General features: G+C 42.1%; 1 protein-coding gene across 20 annotated transcripts in view; it reads right to left on the bottom strand.

Annotated features, from left to right (window-relative positions):
• The window catches only part of STN1 (STN1 subunit of CST complex), a 68,792-nt gene that overhangs the window by 35,967 nt on the left and 12,828 nt on the right, over positions 1-19,997 (bottom strand). For 6 of the 20 annotated variants that reach the window (XM_039481058.1, XM_039481046.1, XM_039481047.1 and 3 more), the window contains 6 exons: positions 17,748-17,953; positions 17,554-17,642; positions 16,285-16,405; positions 13,382-13,514; positions 8,261-8,456; positions 2,229-2,324 (listed from right to left, as the gene is read on the bottom strand). In XM_039481058.1, coding sequence (XP_039336992.1) covers positions 2,229-2,324; positions 8,261-8,393 — 229 coding nt within the window. In that variant the 5' untranslated portion in view covers positions 8,394-8,456; positions 13,382-13,514; positions 16,285-16,405; positions 17,554-17,642; positions 17,748-17,953. Of the gene's footprint in view, positions 1-2,228; positions 2,325-8,260; positions 8,457-13,381; positions 13,515-16,284; positions 16,406-17,553; positions 17,682-17,747; positions 17,954-19,997 lie in introns of all 20 variants that reach the window. The other 14 variants (XM_039481048.1, XM_039481039.1, XM_039481050.1 and 11 more) reach the window with 6 other exon arrangements.

The following is a 19,997-nucleotide window of genomic DNA, read 5'->3' on the forward strand; positions in this document are numbered from 1 at the left end:
ACATTTTCCCTTTGCAGGTCACCTTTAAAAACAGATGGGAGGAGGTTGACTGCTGAACAGTATGAGGTTCTACAGCTGATGCAATACTTGCTCCCTGCCTCACCAATCAGAGACTGTTTAGCTGAGAGATGTAAGAAGTTATGAGCAGGAAACTAAGAAGTTGCAATTTACACTGGTTGAGTCAGCCTGACTGAGCCTGAGAACAGGACAGGGAGGGGCAGCTTGGCAGGTATCCTGAAAGCTAAACCAAGAACTGTTGAACAAAACAGGAGCTGAATTGGATGCAAAAAGGTAGGAGGAGAGCAGGCTAGATGATAGCTCTATTCAAACCTGTTGATCTAGCATCCGAGACCTTAAATCCACACATTCTCAGGTTCTTTTGTTTTTATTCTTTTGTATCCTGCACTGCTCAGATGTCTTGAGCTATCTTAGACCAATATGTGGAACCCTATTTCCCTTCAAACGTTCTTGCAAACTCAGATCCTTTTATTATTATATTGCAGCAGCATCCAACGATGTCAACTGCTTGCCAAAAACAGAAAAGACAGACAGACAGATAGACAGACAATCTAAACACACAGGAGACACTTTAGTATTTGAAGTGATGTCCAATACAAGATCTCATTAGGTTTCTGACTTCACTTTCACCATGGATCATCCTTCCACCTCTTATTTTAGGTATTTATATGGTCCCTATTACCATAGCATCTGAGTATTTCACAATCTTTTATTTCTCCTCACAACACCCCTACGAGGCAGGAAGTGTTATAATCCCCCATTTTACAGATGGGGAACAGAGGCACAAGAGATTAAGTGACTCACCCAAACCCATACAGGAAAACTTTGGCGATCTTGATCTCCCCAGTCCCAGGCATATGCCATAACCACTGTCCCATCCCACCCTTCCTCTCCTCAGGTGCCCCAGCCAACCTGATGTGCCATCACTATTCCAGTGTGCCCTTCTTTACAGCAGAAATTTCAATTTAGTACAAGGGCCTGGCAGAAGAGTTTAAAAAAACAAAACAAAACCAAAAAAAAAAGCAGTTTAGTGAAAATGTCTGAAGTTTGGGAAAAGTTGGAGTGGAGGGGAGAAGCTCCTTGTGGATGAAGGCAAGGACTGGTGCACTGGGGAAGAATAAAAGCAGCAAAGAATCCTGTGGCACCTTATAGACTAACAGACGTTTTGCAGCATGAGCTTTCGTGGGTGAATACCCACTTCGTTGGATGCAAGTATGGATGCAAGATGGAGTTTCTCCATCTCTAGGTCACTGGTTCAAACTCTGCTCAGAATGGTAGCTATCAAAATCCATTACCAGCTATCAGTCACCCTGTGGCCTGCATGAGGTGAAGGATGTTCTACTTGCATCCGATGAAGTGGGTATTCACCCACGAAAGCTCATGCTGCAAAACGTCTGTTAGTCTATAAGGTGCCACAGGATTCTTTGCTGCTTTTACAGATCCAGACTAACACGGCTACCCCTCTGATACTGGGGAAGAATAAATATTCTATTACTAGTGGGGTAGAAAGCAAGTGACTCGTCTCATTGAACAGCAGCCTTTCAGCCAGTAAATAGCATGTGTGGATTCAGAATCCCAATTAGTGTGCCTTTGCAAAACAGGATGATGGCTAAAGCCCAGTTTTTTAAAGCTATTTGGCACCCAGAGATGCAAATAGGCACCCAGTGGATTTTCAAAAGCTCTTACCCACCTAAATGCCAATGGGAAAATTCCACTAGACACCTATCTGCATTTTTGCACACCTAAATACCTTTAAAACGCTGGCCCTAAGACATGGGGCAAAAGGGAAAAAAAACTAGAAGGGATCCCTTCAAGCTAGTAAGAAGAAAAGGGAAGTGACTTCCCCTTTGCAGAAACCACCAGATTTATTTACATTTGATAAGAGTTTTGCATACAAGTTAAGAGCAAGAGTCTGTATTCCTGGATTCTATTCCCTGCTCTGACTCACCCAAGCCCACACTGCAAATCAATGGTACTTAGTCATGCCTCCTCAGCTTCCCCACCTGTAAAACAGGGATAATACGTTCCTGCCTTTTTAAAATGCTTCGAAATCTTCATCTGAAATGTGGTATAAAACAGTGAAAAGTATAATCAAGAAAAAGTGTCTTTTCAAGAATAGACAATGGTCCAAACCAATGAGGCAACTTCTAGGTTCTAATGGTTACGAAGGCTGGAATCCAGGAAATGCTAAGAAACAAAACTCTTCTTACCTCCATAGTTATAGAAGGCATCTCGTTCTTTTGTTAGAACCACTGTCCCAACAACATCCACCTGTCTTATTGGATGTCCATTATAAAAGAATATACCTATGGAGAAAGATAGAATATTTCCGTTAAGTGTGACCGAATACTGCTTGCAGAAGTTCTACACTGGTTAGCCATTCATGTCATTAGAAAGAGGATCCTCTTGTTCTTTTAATGAGTTTTAAAGTTAGCGAATATTTACTTATATCAAAAATATCTGATTAATGAAAATGGGAAAAAATAGTAGTACTAGTTCACTGAGTACACTGAGACAGTACTAGTGCCACCCACTTACTATGCTAAAAAGGAGATGTCAACAGTTTTGTATTTTATAGTCAGACACTACAGCACTTCATAATTTGATCCTCTCTCTCCTTTCTTGAATATTTTGACTAGCAGTAAAATAGTTAAATGTGATTTTATTTGGTCATCATTAGGCTTCATAGTAAATGTTCTTTTAAATAAATATGAACAGTTTATACATCTCCCCGTACTTCTGTTTGAGGTTATCTGCAGATTGAGGAAGATATCACTGAATCTTTTAAATTTTTAAGGATATTTTCACTACCAAAAGGGCTAAGGAAAGGACCATTTAAAATAGATAACTTAGATTCTGACGCACAAGATGCAGGTATCAGGGGAAACTACTAGCTCATTTAACCACTGCAACCATTCCCCCCCATAAAATATCCCTTCCAGACTTCATTTCTGTGCTTCTGTGAAACAGACTTTGATAATGCTATTGAGTATCAAAATATGTCTGAGAAACCTCAACGGCCTTTTTCCAGCTTCTGCCCAGCATTCACTTAGGAAATACAGAAGCCACTATGACCACCCAATACCTTTATCGAGAAACAAAACTAAAAATGCTCAAGTAAACACTCATGCGACATGCCATATATGCAACCACAAAATGCATTAGTGCTCATACCATCAGAACAACACACTATGTAGAACGGAGAGAAGATAATTCAAGAGATTTAAATTACTTGGACTGCTAATTATTTTAAATACATATATTATCTTCAATTTCAAAAGATTTCAGCCCCACTGAGATGCAGACCCATATGACATGGACAGCTGGCAACTAGCATACAACACACTGAACAAAACTAGGAATTGGAGAGGGAAAGATTTGGCTCAAGACACAAAGGCAAATCCCTAACCTTATGAAGGAAGACATGGGATATTTTAATGCACATACAACAGTCAGGAAGTCAGTTTCATGTGTGGAATCAAAACTGATTAAAACCCTAAAATAACCTATCCTACATAGCCAGAACATGTCTTCAGTAACCTTAAATGGGCCTGGAATTAACTTCTTCACATTACTGAGTCACAGGCAAGTTTTCAGGGTGTTGCACAAGTTTTTAGCCACACAATTTATATGGAAGTTGCGCTGATAGAAGCTCACAACATGCGTTGAAGAATTATCCACTGCTGTGATCTCAGAGCTGGGTGTATTTGTTGTGTAGCTGCAGAGGAGGGCTAGAGTAGAAAACATTTACAGGACTGACCACTTTCATTTTGTCTTCTCCCTATGTTTATAATTAAACAACAATTAATTCTTACATAGAAACTCTTCCAAGGAAGTCAAGGCAGTTTATACACAGTAATTATACCTCTCCACCCCTGACACAGGCAAGTATTACCACCATTATGTTTCAGTTGCACTGTAAACATCTCAGGGCAGAGACTGTGCCTTGCTTCACTTTTGTACAGTGCAGAGGCAGTCCTTGGTACATTATTCTGCTCTTTTCACAGATGGGTACACATTGAGGCACAGAATGACTAAGTTGTGAAGCTGGGAATAGAACTCGGAGTCCTGACTCTCAGTCTATATAAGAACATACAGAAAGCCACCTCACTGAGATTTAAACAGCATCTGCCAGCATTTCTTTAAAGGGTGACATACTGGTGTTTCATATTCTTGAGTTATTTAACTGGATGGTTTGAGGAACTAAATCAGGAGTTTCTCCATCTCTAGGTCACTGGTTCAAACTCTGCTCAGAATGGTAGCTATCAAAATCCATTACCAGCTATCAGTCATCCTGTGGCCTGCATGAGGTGAAGGATGTTCTCAATCAAGCTCTTTACATTTATAAATTTTAAATTCTCCACTACAATTATTTCTGATATAACTCACATGCTTTATTCTGCAGCATTTGACTTTGTTTCTTGAGGGGAAAGAAGGTAAGGTGAGAAGCAGTGTGAAGGAGACATAAATCTTAGTTGGACACTTGATGTCTCTGTCTACACACATGCAGAGAGCAGGTCATGGCAACTCAGAAGGACCCAGAAGTTTCCAGAACAGGGTGTGGCAGTGACTTGATATATTCAACAGCTGTTAAGAGGCTGTATATGATGTGTTCACTGTGGCCAACCCAGCTGGGTGGGTCACCCTTGGAGAGCTGAGCTGGAGCATGGGTGGGTGGGTGCGGAGGAGATTATAAATATAAGAGTTACAGACAGCCCTGTAGACTGTCTGTGGCTGATCTATGCAGGACCAAGAGATGTGTGTGTGCTGTGAGAATTTGGTCTCAATCCCTGCACCTCTTTGGATACAAGCTATTGTCTTCTGTTTCACCACCAACTGAGAGAACCAGTGAGCCAGTAAACCAGAGGCTGGAATGGTGTTGGTTGTGGAGATCCCCTGACAGGGTTCTGAAGTGTTTAAAAGGACTAAGATTCTGCCATTTCTCAAGCGATGAAAAGTCCAGATGACACATTCCATACTATGGTCACACAATAAAGACTGAGAAATCACTCACGCTCAGAGGAGACGTGTTTTGATGTGTGTGCACTGAAGTATAGAAAATGTTATGCTGAAAACTTGTACTTGAATGTTTGTTACAGAAACAAAAGGGGAAGAAGAGAGTGTAGAGTTATACAGAATATAGCCTGTATATAGAGTTATATAGTATATAGCCTGGCCATCACCGTGTCCTCATTACAAAGACTGTCTGAACAGAGGTATAATGGATAGGACATACATGTGGAACAGTCTGCTGACCTCTTTAGGGTCAGGGATCTTAAAAGTTTTGCTAAAAACTGGAGCCCCGTATCTTTAACTGAGCAGTACAAAATCATAGAAGCATAGAATCTTTAATGACTGCTGTTAGTGAACTTGCTTTTATACTATTCATAGCTTCCCTTTCTTGTTGATAAGGTGCTGTCACACTGCAGAGGCAGTAATCTGGCTTGCTGCACTTTAACACTGAAAAAGAGGCTCATTTCCATGCTTTAATTATATTGTGTTGTTGCGTTTGACACCTACTCTCATTTCAAGGCCTCTGGGGCATCACAATTGCTGCTTTTAAGCATTCATGTCACCATATACAACAAGAGAGAAGCTGGCTGGGTTTACATGTTTTCCCCAGTGCTGTTCTAAGGGATTAGTCATGGTTTCCTAGAATCCTAGCAGTTAGACCTGGAAAAAGACTTATTAGATCATTTAGTTCATACTCCCGTGGCCAGTGCAGGATCATTCCATATAGTACATTCTTTAGTGATCTGTACAATCCCAACATAAATAAATTTGAGTGATGGGCCTTCCGGCTCTTCCCTAGGGAGTCTGTTCCACAATCAAACAGATCTGACTGCAAGGATGTTTTCCCATAAATTCAGCCTATGTTTACTTTTTAATTTCCTCCCATTGCTCTTTGTGCCGATCTAAGTCATTCCCAATTATCATTAATGACTGGTTTATAGCCAATTATATACTTAACAGCTTTTGGACTTTAAGAAACCCATTAGAGGGGGGAATTTTGGCAGCAAATTTATACATTGCCCATCCCGTTCCCCCACCAGCCTCCCATCAAACACTTACTTGTGTATGGTTCTATTCCGATGGCATTGGATGTGGGTGAAAAAGACATGCTGGAAGGCACCTGGGATGGTTCAAATAGTGTGTGTGCACACACGCGCCCCCCACCAAAGAGATGGATAAGAGAATTAGGATTGTTTGTTCCATGACTTTTCATCCTTATATGGCACCGCAAAGTCTGTTAATATACACACATGTACACGCATGTGCGCGTGCGCACACACACAGAGGACTGCAATGGCCTTGGTTGTGCAAGAGACAAATCCACAGGAAGTGGGGAAAACTTGCATGCCCCAATTTTAAAAGGGTGGTATCTTGACATGGCAGAGGATACATCTTTATGAGCACCTTATTTATAAGATTAATGACAAAAATTGTGGCTGATGAGGAATCGCTCTCAAATAAAACCTCATGGCATACAAATGAGAAATATAAGGGCATATTTGGGAGAGGGAGAAGTGCTGTAGTTGTCTAGGATGTTAAAAGAAGAGCAAGAGTATGTTTGTTGATGTTCATAAATTTTTATTCTTCCACTGTGTGCCATTATTAATTGTTTTGCAGAAGCACCTAGGAGCCCCAGTCATGGGCCAGGACCCCACTGTGCTAGGTGATGTACAACACACAGAACAGAGAGAGGCAGTCTCTGTATTATTGTTTTTAAATCAAGAAAAGATCAAGTAATTAAAGATGACAGTCTGCCAATTCTTTGAAGGCAAGGACATTCTTTTCATTGATGTGTGCATAGCACCTAGCACAATGGGGCCATTATCTCAGATTTAGGCCTATAGGTGGTACTATAATACAAATAGCCCATTTTAAAATACAAGATTAACCATCAGCAGTATCTCCATATTTGGTCACTGTCCCAGGTCAACAGATTCTTTGAAAACACCCATTATATCTATTTCCACAGAAGTAAATATGCTGGGTCTTGTACACTCCATGTTGTCCCGAAGGGCACAATACTAGATGTCAGGAGAGAATAACAAAGCCAGTTCTTGGCTTCCGGAAGGAGACTAGCGTCATTCCTATTGTCAATGAAAAGTTAATATATTAACAAAAATCAAGAGCAGTGCTTCAAGGGTAAAGCAAGCCAAGGACCTTCTTTTATTCAAGGGGATAAATATATGTACCTAGCTTTTCTTGTAGATAAACCTACTCAGGACTAGCTGGTTTTCTTGATTAACTCTCTAGGTTTCTCTATGGGTTTTCCTTCCCTTGTCCCTCTCCACAATAACAGTCTTAAGACCTGCCCGACATAGTTTGGGGTACATAGACCCCACCACAGTATGGAACAAACTACAGCCCGTTTAGGTTCTTCCTAGTGATAACAGCAACCCAATGTCAGCCCTATGATGCATTAGAAAATGTATATATGTGGGCGATATTGGCTGGAGCTCCACAGGAAACAGACAGCAAAGCATACAATTTCAAACAATGGTTAGGAAATAAAAGGTGTGGCATGAGAGTCAGCACAGAAACTAGAATGAACCACAAGGCTTTCCAAATACATGAAGTATCCTTCATTCATATTTAGAAACCAAACAGGCAAAGCCCATTCCTATTTCTTACTACCTATGAATGTGCCCAGACAAAAAACACTGCTTTTTATAAACATTTAAATACAATAAAGTGGCCACCTTTCAACATGAAGGCAATAAAAGAAAAGGCTGGAAATCCTCTATAAACATTTTTAAATGGTTTGAGGGGGAGAAAGCATAGCAAAAAAAATATTATTATTTTTTTTTTTTTACAATTAAGCTTTATTAGATCCCAGCAACACACATACAGAGAAAGTTAGTGAAGCCTTTCTGCTCTGCCAAACAAGTCTCTTAATTCTAGAGAGATTGTTTCATACCAGTTAGAACAATGGAGAAGGGATCAGATCTCCTAAGTTCCATTTCCAGCACTGCCACTACAATTCTACATTAATTAATACAAGTTCTTTGACCTCTGTGTCTCAGCTCTCCTGATAGAGACAATACTGACCTATCTCACAGGAGTGTTGAGGACTCACTCATCAGCATTCAAAAGGACTCTGAGATCCTTGGACAGTCAGTGCTACATAACTAAGACTGCAACTTTGTAAAGCTGATATTGTTCTACAATAACACCCATTACTAATTAAACCCATTACATTTCTATATACACCAAAGAAATCAAGCACACATACCTGGAACCTGCTTAGATTCTTTCATTTCCTTTATATCCTTAATGTAGAGTCTTGCAAATGCAGAAAAGACAGGATCCAACCCCCATAACAGGGAAGGCATCTCTGCTTCATACTTCGCAGGGTTGGACTGCATTCAAAAACCAAGTGACCAATTCCCATGAACAAGGACAAGCTAGGGATTGCTGATGATCTTTATCTACACAGGTAAAAAGATGTTATTACATACAGCCCTCAGAAATTGATAGAGAGTTTCTGGAAACTAGCACAAAACATGGTAAAATATTTGCTGTACTAGCTTACTTGGAGTGAGTGACCAGTAGGAGCAGCAATAGCATTCTGCCATCAACTCCTTCAAATTAAACACAGATTAAGGGGATTTCCCTACAGACATACAATGATAGAAAGATGTCCAAAATATATTTCACTAATAGAGTTGGAGCATCACATGCCTTCTTTTTTACCTTTTTTACTTTTCTATTTCTCTTTTTGTTTATGGTTTTCTTCCTCTTCCCCCTCACCCCATAAAAAAGGATCTTCCCGTATTCATCTACTTGAATATTTTACTGAAACATTGAAAGCAGCCACCTCTTCCCCATTTTGTGCCACACAACCTTCAATACTTCATACTGGTTACCTCCCCTTCCCTTTCATTCTGATTACTGTCTTGTTCTCGTCTCTCACCACCATCATGACTAATTTAGACATCCCATTAGGCAGATAATTTCAGAAAACAGGTGTTCTGCCCAAAAATACCTGCCCGGGGACACCCAGTAGGAATTTTGAGCCTTGACATGCATTTTTGTTAACTCCCCCTTTGCTGGCATTTAACTTATTCCTGTAAAGTACTCCAGGTTGCCCAGATTATGAAAAGAACTGTAGAAAACAGTTCTATTTGTCCCCTTTTGCTGGGGAAGAACAAAAGAGGAAAACCACTCTCCTTCAACCTCCCCAATTTTAAATGCAACAGTCATTCGTGCTGGTATAGAGGTAAAGACATTTTTATTGCTTAAGTTCCTCAGTGCAGCCACTCCCTTTTGTTTACGCAAAATTAATACCAGTTCGCTGTGCCTGGATTTATTTTTGTTTCCTCCTCCCACAGGCAACTCTACTTTCTTCCATGCTGACCCTTACATATGGAAGGCCCTTCCAAAACCTACCCAACCACTCTCTCCTCATCAAATCCCTCCACAAAGTTAATGTCTCCCATGAAACCTACAAAGGTGTGAATTACATCAGGGGTCTCAACCTTTTTCTTTCTTAACGCCCACCCCAACATTCTATAAAAACTCCACAGCCCACCTGTGCCACAATTGTTTTTCTGCATATAAAAGCCAGGGCCAGCATTAGGGTGTAGCAAACAGGGCAAGTGCTCCCAGTCCCATGCTATAGGAGGTCCTGTGATGCTAAGTTGATTCAGCCCCAGGTGATAGGGCTCGGGGCCCTGGGCTTCAGCCCCCATGGTGGGCCTTTGGTTTTCTGCCCTGGGCCCCAGCGAGTCACGCTGGCTCTGCTTGAAGAACCCCCTGAAACCTGCTCACAGCCCCCAGGGAGCCCCAGACCCAGGGTTGAGAACCACTGAATTACATGGTGTTTAGATCAAACCCTACCAAGCAGCATACATGAACTAATTCAGTCACTGTATGATCTTATTAATTTAACTCTGGCCCACCCTCACCCCTCCCTGTTCCTCTTTGGAGCTGTGCTCACCATTGCTCATTATGCCTGTATGAACTCTAGATTGTAAGCATTACAAAGCAAGGTCGTGGGCGAATTGTGTGTTTTGTAGGGCATCTAGCACGCCTGTAGACATGGCAAAATTATTACTATCACAGGTCAAAGCAAGAGATAAGAACAGCAGTCAGAGTTCAAATCCCAGAGCTCAGGATCAAGACAGAGTCGGAGCAAGGAATTGGAGCCAAAGGACAGACTCAGAGTCAGAGAAGCCAGGAGCAGGGTTGGTTTAGAGGCAGGAGCGAGGCTGGGACAGGACTGGAACAAGGCAAGGTGCAGGGCAGGATAGAGGCTGGAGCAGGACCAAAGCAGTGCTTGGAGTGAGGCAGAGAATTCACAGGCCTGTGCATTGAGCCAGCCAGAAAGCTACTGCCTGGCTTAAGATCTGGCCTGATAGACTAACCTGCCTGGTTCACTGAGGAAGCTATCAGGCAGGCTAGCTGACTCCTTAGGCTGTCAGGAGTCTGAGCAGGTACAGCCGCAGGGCCTTATTCCTGACACCAGATTAGAGTGAAGGGAAGCAGTTCCACTTAATCCTCTCCCACCCAGAAGGAAGAAGGGTTAAGATATCATGCCTGTCTCGTGATGCTATGATATAAACTATTCAATTTTAGGGGCACTTCTTCCCTGGAAAGTAACCTGACACAAGCAGATGGTTTTGGTTCCCTAGGGAAGTTTTTCTTTTTCTATAAATCAGTATCTCCCAAACAAAAGTCATCAGGTATATTCCACACATTGAATGCCAGCATCTGTAACAATTTTACAATAGAAGACATTTCTCTGAGCCAAGCCCAAGATGACACTTCTAGACCTAAAAGCAACAAGGGAAGAGTTAGGCAACAAGCAGGTCTGACTACATGTTACTGCATAAATTCACATGTGCTGGGGGTGGAGCAGAAGAAGAAAGTCACCACTGGCACACGTGAATCCCTGGGATAATTAATGAAGGACTTTCCATCAGTTAGCCCTGGAAATAAGGAAGTATTTAGGACTTCAATAGCAATTACTGTATTTTAAGGATGGCCAAACATTCCCAAAAGGTGTATAGGCTGGACTGGCACTTTCCTGAAATCCAGGCCCTGTACACAGTTTGCATGAAGTGAAGCAGCTGCCCTCAACTCTTCCTTCTCCCCCATCCAGCAGGGAGAAGGGTCCAGCGTGCATTGCTCTATTTTGAGCAGTTTACCCTGGTAGGGCCTACTTTGACAATTCTTTGGTCCCCTAGAGATCTAAAGGAGAACACAAGTATCCATCCTGACATTATAACTAAAGGTCAAATTGTGAAGGATCAGAGGAGGGTCTGTCATCAGCCAGACCACACAACTCCAACTCCCAAACACCATTACAACACACCACCTCAATCCCCCACTGCTCAATACCCAGGAAACTGACAACCATCTACTCACACTCCCTACACTAACACCGAACAAATACACATATACTAGAACACCGAACACCACATATCTCTCCTTCCCTACCCCAAAATCCACAAACCTGGGAAATCAAACAATCCATCATCTCAGGCATATCTCCTCAATCACTCAGACTCATGGACTGGACTGACACTCTATGTGACATGGACCCTCACTCCCTCCCCTCACTCCCACCAGACATCACTCCATCCGTGACACCACTGACCATTGGTGACCTCTAAGAAAAAAACACCACCCTCCACCACCATCATCCTGCCATCATCTCCACACAGGCCATCCCCACATGCTGATGGGCTGCTGCTCACAAATACAGCTATGATGATGCTGCCACTGATGTTGCCACAGCTGCACTGGTGCACTTATCTCTCAACTATTTCAACACTGATGACAATAAGATATATGATATATAATATCTCCAGATCAGTGGCCACACCATGGCACCCCCATTATATGATTTATGCCACATATTTTATGAACCTGGAACAAACGCGCTCTCACCCTCCACGCCCCCACTCTCACCTCTACCTCATCACATTGATGACATCCATCTGGAAGGGACCTGGGACTCTGGGAAAAATTAAAATTCCATTTTCCCCCCCACCACCACACCCCCCACCACACCTCACTACGGACCAATCCACATTGGACACTCACTTCCTGACAACACTACGGTAATGGTAACACCACATCACACACCACCTACACTACTACGCCTACACCGACTTCTTCATGCCTCCCCCTTCCATCAGCTTCACACACACCAACATCCATTGTGTACACCCAAGCACACAAGGTACAACAACATCCTCTCTAACCCCACAGACAGAGAACACCAACAAACCCACAAAATCTCCAGCAAACTAAAGTAACTACGAGTACCACGAGAAATAGGAGAGAAGATCAACAGAGCCAGACGTGTACCCAGAAGCTCCTACTGCAAGACACAAACAAGAGAAAAAAAAAACAGGACCCACTGGCCATCACATACAGTCCCCAGCTAAAACCCCATCCACATCAACCCATCATCCCCCACCACACCACACAGCCTTGGGCAGGTGGCAGGCGCCACCACAGACAACAAACCCTGCCAACCTGAAGCATATTCTCACCAGTACACCACACACCACCCATAGTAACCTAGCTCAGGAACCAACCCATGCAACAAACCTCGATCAACTCTCCCACACATACCACCACCAGCAACAACATCACAGGACCTAACCAGATCAGCCACACCACATCACTGTTTCATCCTCCACACGTCCACCAATGTAATATATGCCATCATGCCCAGCAAATGCCCTCTGCTATGTACATCGGCCAAACTGCTCTAGGAAAAGGATAAATGGACACAAATCAGATAGAAGGAAATACAAAAATAAAAAACCTGTAGGAGAACACCTCCCTGGCCACAATACTTGTGCAGATCTTAAGGTCCATCTGCAAAAAAAAACTTCAGGACCAGACTTCAAAGAGAAACTGCTGAGCTCCAGTTCATCTGCAACAAAACTGTGAATGGCTTGCCAATTACAGAACCAGTTTCTCCTCCCTCCCTTTTCCCTGGTTTTCACACACCTCAACTGCTCATCCTCCTCTCCCTCTCCTAACTCTGAACTCCTCTATATCTCTAGCTTGCTTCTTGCTTGCATATATAAACCTGCCCTGGAAATTTCCACCACTCATCGAAGAAAGTATATACCCACCAAAAGCTCATGCTGCAAAACGTCTGTTAGTCTATAAGGTGCCACAGGATTCTTTGTTGCTTTTACAGATCCAGACTAACACGGCTACCCCTCTGATACTTGACAAGTATACAGGGACTCATGATGCTATACCTCTCCACCGCTGTGGAGACTTCCATTCATCTAGTATCATGGACCTCCACAACAGTTCTGTCTTGAATTATCCCTGTCATTCCTTATAAGAACATTGGGAACATACCACCATCTGGGCTTACCTTAAGAAAGGCCTCCCTTTTTTTCTTCTACTCCAAGAGAGGGATGGAAAATAAACTTTTCAATGCACCTACTGGGCAATATTTTTCATTACTTCATGCACATCTATAATGTCATTCACAAACGTGCTTCTGGCTAGAAGGGAAAAAAACAAAAACAAAAACAAAAAAAAAAGAGTCAAAACAAATGCTGTCTGCCCTACCCATAGGAAACTTGACCCTAGCTCCAGGTACCCTACCCATAGGAACCCTAACCCTAGGGCAGGGACCTTACCCATAGGATCCCCTAACGCCTAGCTAAAGTACATGGTCTTCTTATGTCTGTTTGAAAATTGACACCGGAAGTTTTGACACCTGAGGCAGAGTATCCCAGGGATTTATTAATTAGTAAGTCATCTGGGGAGAAAGTGGAACTTTCCATTAGTCTAATAAAAGCAGCAAAGAATCCTGTGGCACCTTATAGACTAACAGACGTTTTGCAGCATGAGCTTTCGTGGGTGAATACCCACTTCTTGCATCTGAAGAAGTGGGTATTCACCCACGAAAGCTCATGCTGCAAAACGTCTGTTAGTCTATAAGGTGCCACAGGATTCTTTGCTGCTTCTACAGATCCAGACTAACACGGCTACCCCTCTGATACATTATTCTAATAGTGATTTTAATGCCTAATTGGTACTGGTTAATTGTTATCTGGAAGGAAGATAGCAGTTACCCTGTATATTGAAGGTTTAGGGACATAGCAGGTTCCCTGGAGATGTTTAGATATTTGTGCCATTATTGATCACAGTGCTAACAGACAATTCTGAGTAGATGCTACGCACACTTAATACTTTAAGTACCAAAATGCTGTGAAAATTTTTAGCAATGCAAACACTACAGAGCCCCACCAAAAGGTCAGCCCCTCCTGGACTTCATTTCATACACATGGTGTGTACCTTAGGGCAGTGGTTATCAGACTGTGAGGTGAGTCCCTATAGGGGGGTGTAGAGGAATGTTTGGGGTGGGGGGGACAGTGGGGTCCAGGCCAACTCCCACAGGGGGCAGGGAAGGAGCGCCACATAGCCCCATTCTACCCCAGGCTCCGGTCCCAGCCTCAGCCCCTGGCTCTGACCACAGTGCAGCTCCACTCATGGCCCCCCGGCTCCAGATGCTGGATCCCACGCGGGTGTGCACAGATTCCATTATGGGTTGGGGGGGCACAACATAAAAAGTTTGGGGACCATTGCCTTAGGGATTTTGCTGCTGCAGTGTTAGAGATTCAATCCTGCTGGAGGAAGAGAATGGCTTGGATGCATGAGTTTGTTAGATATAAAAAACATTTCTACTCCAGAGATAGATGGTACAGCCACAATAAAAACAAAAACAGGATAGTCTGCTGTTTGGCGCATTGTATCATGATTCATAGATTCCAAGGCCAGAAGAGACCATTGGGATTATCTAGTCTATAACACATGCCATAGAACTCCCAAAATTATTCCTAGAGCAGATCCTCTAGAAAAACATCAAAGCTTGATTTAAAAATGGTCAGTGATGAAGAATCCACAACGACCCTGGATAAATTATTCCAATGATTAATAACTCTCACTGTTAAAAATTTATTTCGAGTCTGAATTTGTCTAGCTTCAGCTTCAAGCCATTGAATTGTATTAGACCTCTCTCTGCTAGACTGAGGAGCCCATTATCAAATATTGGTTCCCCACATACATACTTACAGGTTGTAATCAAGTCAGCCCTAACATTCTCTTTGCTAAGCTAAGTAGGTTGAGATCCTTGAGTCTATCATGATAGGACATGTTTTCTAATCTTTTATCATTCTCTGGGTTTTTCTCTGAACCCTTTCCAATTTATCAACATCCTTCTTGAATTGTGGGCACCAGAACTGGACACAGTATTCCAGCAGCAGTTGCACCAATGCCAAATACAGAGGCAAAATAACTTCTCTATCCCTACTTGAGATTCCCCAGTTTATGTTTCCCAGGATTGCATTGGCTCTCTTGACCATAGCATCAAACTGATCAGGAGGGCCTGCCAAACAGCTGATCAGTGGGTGGCTGGTTGGTGCTGAGCATCCACTATTATTTTTCCAGGGGTTCTCCAGCCCCAGAACACCCACGGAGTCAGCACCTATGATAATAACCCATAACTATATAAGAGTTATTGTTAAGCAAATAACTTTTTGCCATACTACCAGTACCCAGTTCACTGCATATACAGAATTTCCTGTGATGTGTTACTGCATCATCATAGAATGGGTATTATATGGATTGGAGGAAAAAATAGTCTTGTATCGGATTACCAACCTGATATCTACGTGTACTCTGTGATGAATACTCTTGTGATTGGGACAGTAATCTGCTAGAGCAGGGGTCAGCAACCTTTCAGAAGTGCTGTGCCGAGTCTTCATTTATTCACTCTAATTTAAGGTTCCGCATGCCGGTAATACATTTTAATGTTTTTAGAAGGTCTCTTTCTATAAGTCTATAATATATAACTAAACTATTGTTGTGTGTAAAGTAAATAAGGTTTTTAAAATGCTTAAGAAGCTTCATTTAAAATTAAATTAAAATGCAGAGCCCCCCGGACCGGTGGCCAGGACCCGGGCAGTGTGAGTGCCACTGAAAATCAGCTCGCGTGCCGCCTTCGGCACCCGTGCCATAGGTTGCCTACCCCTGTGCTAGAGAAACACTTTGCTTACATAATACTCTGTCATACTGCATTTCTTTTACAACAGAAGCCCCAGTGCTGCCAATCGATCTTTGTGAGCAGACCTATATAACGCACACAAGGATCAGAGACATAGGAAAGGTACTATGGAAGTGCAAGATTGGAGGATCTTGAACCATTATACAAACATTAATTAAGCCTCATGACATCATTTTATTCCCATTGAGCAGATTGTGACTTACCCAAGGGTTACACAGGAAGTGCAAGGTAGAGCAGGGAATAGAACTTAGTTCTTCCAATTCCTTGTCCTCTGCTTTAGTCACAAGGCCATTCTCCTATGTATCAATAAATCTGTAAAAATACCTGGAAGAGAAATAAGTTAGCTCTATAAATTTACTAGTTGTTATTGACATCTGTGCATTTACTGGTTATGCAGAATAGCCAGAAGCATTAAGCTATCAGACATTTACTAACTATTGACAGCCTGGCAGAAAGCTCCACTTGCCTTCTGTATCTTAAAAGGTATTTAAGTATCATGCTTAAGACTATTTCTGCTCCTACTAATTCTGTAACTTTTTTGGAGCGAGAGCAGGAGGAGATAATTAATTCTCTATCACCCGCAGTGCTGTTGGAATGAGAAAGAAAGACAGACAGAAAGAAAGCCATTAAGATGGGGGGGAGGGGGAGTTTGTAACTTCATTATTCCCTGAGGAAAAATAGACAAGGCAGAGGATAGCTTTTTTTGGACCAGCAAATTTATTATTTGTAAAGCACCAACTATGTAAAAACTGAGAGCAAGAAGATTCCAGGTTCCTTATAAAGGGATTCCTTGGACATAAATGATTTGTATTACTGTAGTGCCTAAACATATATTATGCAGAATTTATCGATACAAACATAACTGGATTTTAGCTTCCTCGACAATGTTGTCTGGAAGATAGAGCAAAGAACTGGAAGTCAAGATTCCTTATATTCCCAGCTCTGCCATGGACTCACTCTATGACCTTAGGCAAGTCATTTAGCTTCTACATATTTTAATTTAGCCCTCTCTAAAATGAGTATAATACCTATCTGGTTTTAAAGCTTAATTTAATTAGTAACATTGAAATCTTGGGTGGAATTGTCAGCCATTAGTTATTCATTAAGACACAGTAAAGGACTTCTATACACCAGAGCAAGTTTGACCTAAATTCTGCAATGTTCCCTGGTTTCTGTGGTACTCTGTGCACATGCTGTCCTAGTGAGTTAAAGCAGAAGCTGAATTAAGGTCTAGTCTACAATTCAAAACCTATTGTGCTTAGGGATTGAGTAACAACAGGGTAGTCTCCTACACAGTTCAAATATGATTTGGTGTTGAAGTGTAGGTGAGATGGTACCATGTTTTAACAATGTCTGGGGTTACCATATTTCAAGTCCCCAAAAAAGAGGATACTGTGGGGGTTGGGAGTGGGAGCTGAAGGGGGAGTACAGTTCGGGGAGCTGGAGCGGTTAACTGCGGCAGGGGTACTCACTGGATGGGGGGCAGTGTCACTCTCTGTCATGATGGTAGGGAAGCTGGTGCAAGCCCAGGCTGCAGCAACAGCTGGCAATCAGCGCCTCCCTGCGGGACCCCAGGGCTTGGGTAGACAGGATCCAGCAGCTGTTGTGGGGGTGGGGGAGAGGAGGGAATGGACCAATCAGTTGCCAATGCAGAGTAGGAACTCACTCAGGAAGTGGACCAATCAGGGCTCTTTCTGAGCTGCAGCGTCTGCTCTGAAAAAATCCGGACATTTGAAAAATCCCGCCAGGACAGAGGATGGAGTCCCACAAAAGAGGCAATGTCCAGGAAAATCCAAACGAATGCTAACCTTAAGCGTCAGACTTTAGTAGAGCTGTTCAACATTCTTTAAACACAGTCCAGTTCCATCTATGCTGCAAGAATAAACCATGTTTTAAACACATCAGGAGTTGGCAGGGTGGCCCCGGTAATCAAGTCTCCCCAAACTGTAGTTGTTGAGCATAGACAAGAGTTCATTCTAGACAGAATAATCTTTAAGACCCCAATTCTGCCCCATGCAGGCAGAAAATGTGAGTGGAGTCAATGGGGCACCACACAGATGCAATGATTTGCCCACCCAGAGCTCCTTGCAGAATTGGGGCCTAACTTTTTGTTTTCACTTACAGGAGAAATAAAAGTAATAATTCCCTGACCGATTCAGCCATGTGAAAACAAGTTTCTGTTATGGTTCTCAAAGATTAACTTCTCTTGCACTGCTTGCATTTGTTCTCAGGCTCTGTTAGCCAAGGCTATGAGAAAGATACCAAGAGAATGTTTTGCTGAACTCAATAAAGTTCATATGGATAAACTGTATGAAAGCAGCTCAAACAGCCGTAACTCTTTGCAAAACAGATATAATACAAATTGGGATAAAGTCAGCAATTTCCTGTAGCACTTCATTATAAGAAGCCATTGCTGCGCTTCATCACAAACTACTGTATATTTAGGCAGCTTGAGATCAAGGCCCCCCTCCACTTTCTTCTTCAAAACAAAAATATCTGCTATAATATACAAAGATAAGAGCTCTGTTTGGTAAAGACAATGTTGTATTTCAGTTGATCGCAGGCCTTCCAAGGCTAGAAACGTAATAGTCACTGTCAACAAGAGCGTCTGAATCTGTGTAGATTTTTTTGATACGTTTCTTACAGCATGCAACATTAGTTGTTCTCAAGCTGCGGATGATGGAACTCTGGTAGTCTATGAAGCCCTTTCTAATAATCTGGGGACTGGGAGAACTGGCTAGTCACACAGTGCTGGCTCTCCTAACCCCAGCTGCTAAACTCCAGTTTCTTTCCTAATAATAATTTTTGTGTAAGCAATTGCTGTAGTTGACACATGATGTTGAGACTGAATGTCTCATTGCCACTCCCTCCCACTCTGTCCCATCTATATGTTAAGATGTGCAAACTATAAAAAGATTTGAGAACCCTCGCTCTGCAGTATTTGTGTTTCCCCAACTCTAATGTAGTTAGTCTGTCTCTAGATTCTGCTAAGCCTTTCCTGACTCTCTCTGCCTTGTAAAGAAAATTTTGAATCCAGTAAGATGGCACCAAATGGCATGTAATAAGATTTTCTGAGCGCAAATACCTCCTGGACCATTCCCTAAAACAACTTTAATTTGCTCAGATCTCTTGGCAAGTCACTCATTTAGAATACTGATGTTATGGATATGCAGGACGTTCGTGACTCCCTATTATTGCTTCACATACTTAGAAACAGTAAATGAGCATTCTTTTGATACGCAGGTTTGAAATGTGGTTTGGTTTAATTGTACTTCAGCTTTTGTAAACACCACTCTAAATGTTGCTGACATTTTATTTTGCACTTTCTCACCACAAACCGCCTCCATGAATTACAACAGATACAATATGTGTAACTCAATCAGAAGCTGCAGAAATTACTGGATGAAATTATATAGGCTTGTCTTATGCAGATGGTCAGACTAGATGATCCTAATAGCCTCTTCTGGCCTTAATGTATTAATATTGTGGTGTTCTGCACTGGAAATTAAAATCCCTTCATTCTGCAAATTAAAGATTTTAAGTCATTTAAGAAAAAGGAGGAATAAAATCAGTTTGCTAGTTATCTGTATTCCAAAAAGCAGATCCTAGTGTCCATCGGTTTGCATGAGCTATTGTTGAATACACAACAGCTGCTGTGTTTTGCCTAAACAATGACACTATTAGTATCTATTTCATTACTATAGAAGCTTAAAAATGCTAAATAAAACAAATGTTTATTCTACAATATCATGGTATCTTTGCCTTCAAAAATAAATATTGGAGAATATCTATTATGAAAACTCAAGTAACCCAAGCAACATTCTGCATTTAAAATTATGGTTCTGTACGTGTAATGCATCATCAAACATGCAACCCTAAAATGTCATTTCTATTAAGTCACTTTTCACTCCCCCAC

This window comes from Mauremys reevesii, linkage group 7, assembly GCF_016161935.1.
Source record: "Mauremys reevesii isolate NIE-2019 linkage group 7, ASM1616193v1, whole genome shotgun sequence".
In the NCBI taxonomy this organism is placed as follows: Eukaryota; Metazoa; Chordata; order Testudines; family Geoemydidae; genus Mauremys; species Mauremys reevesii.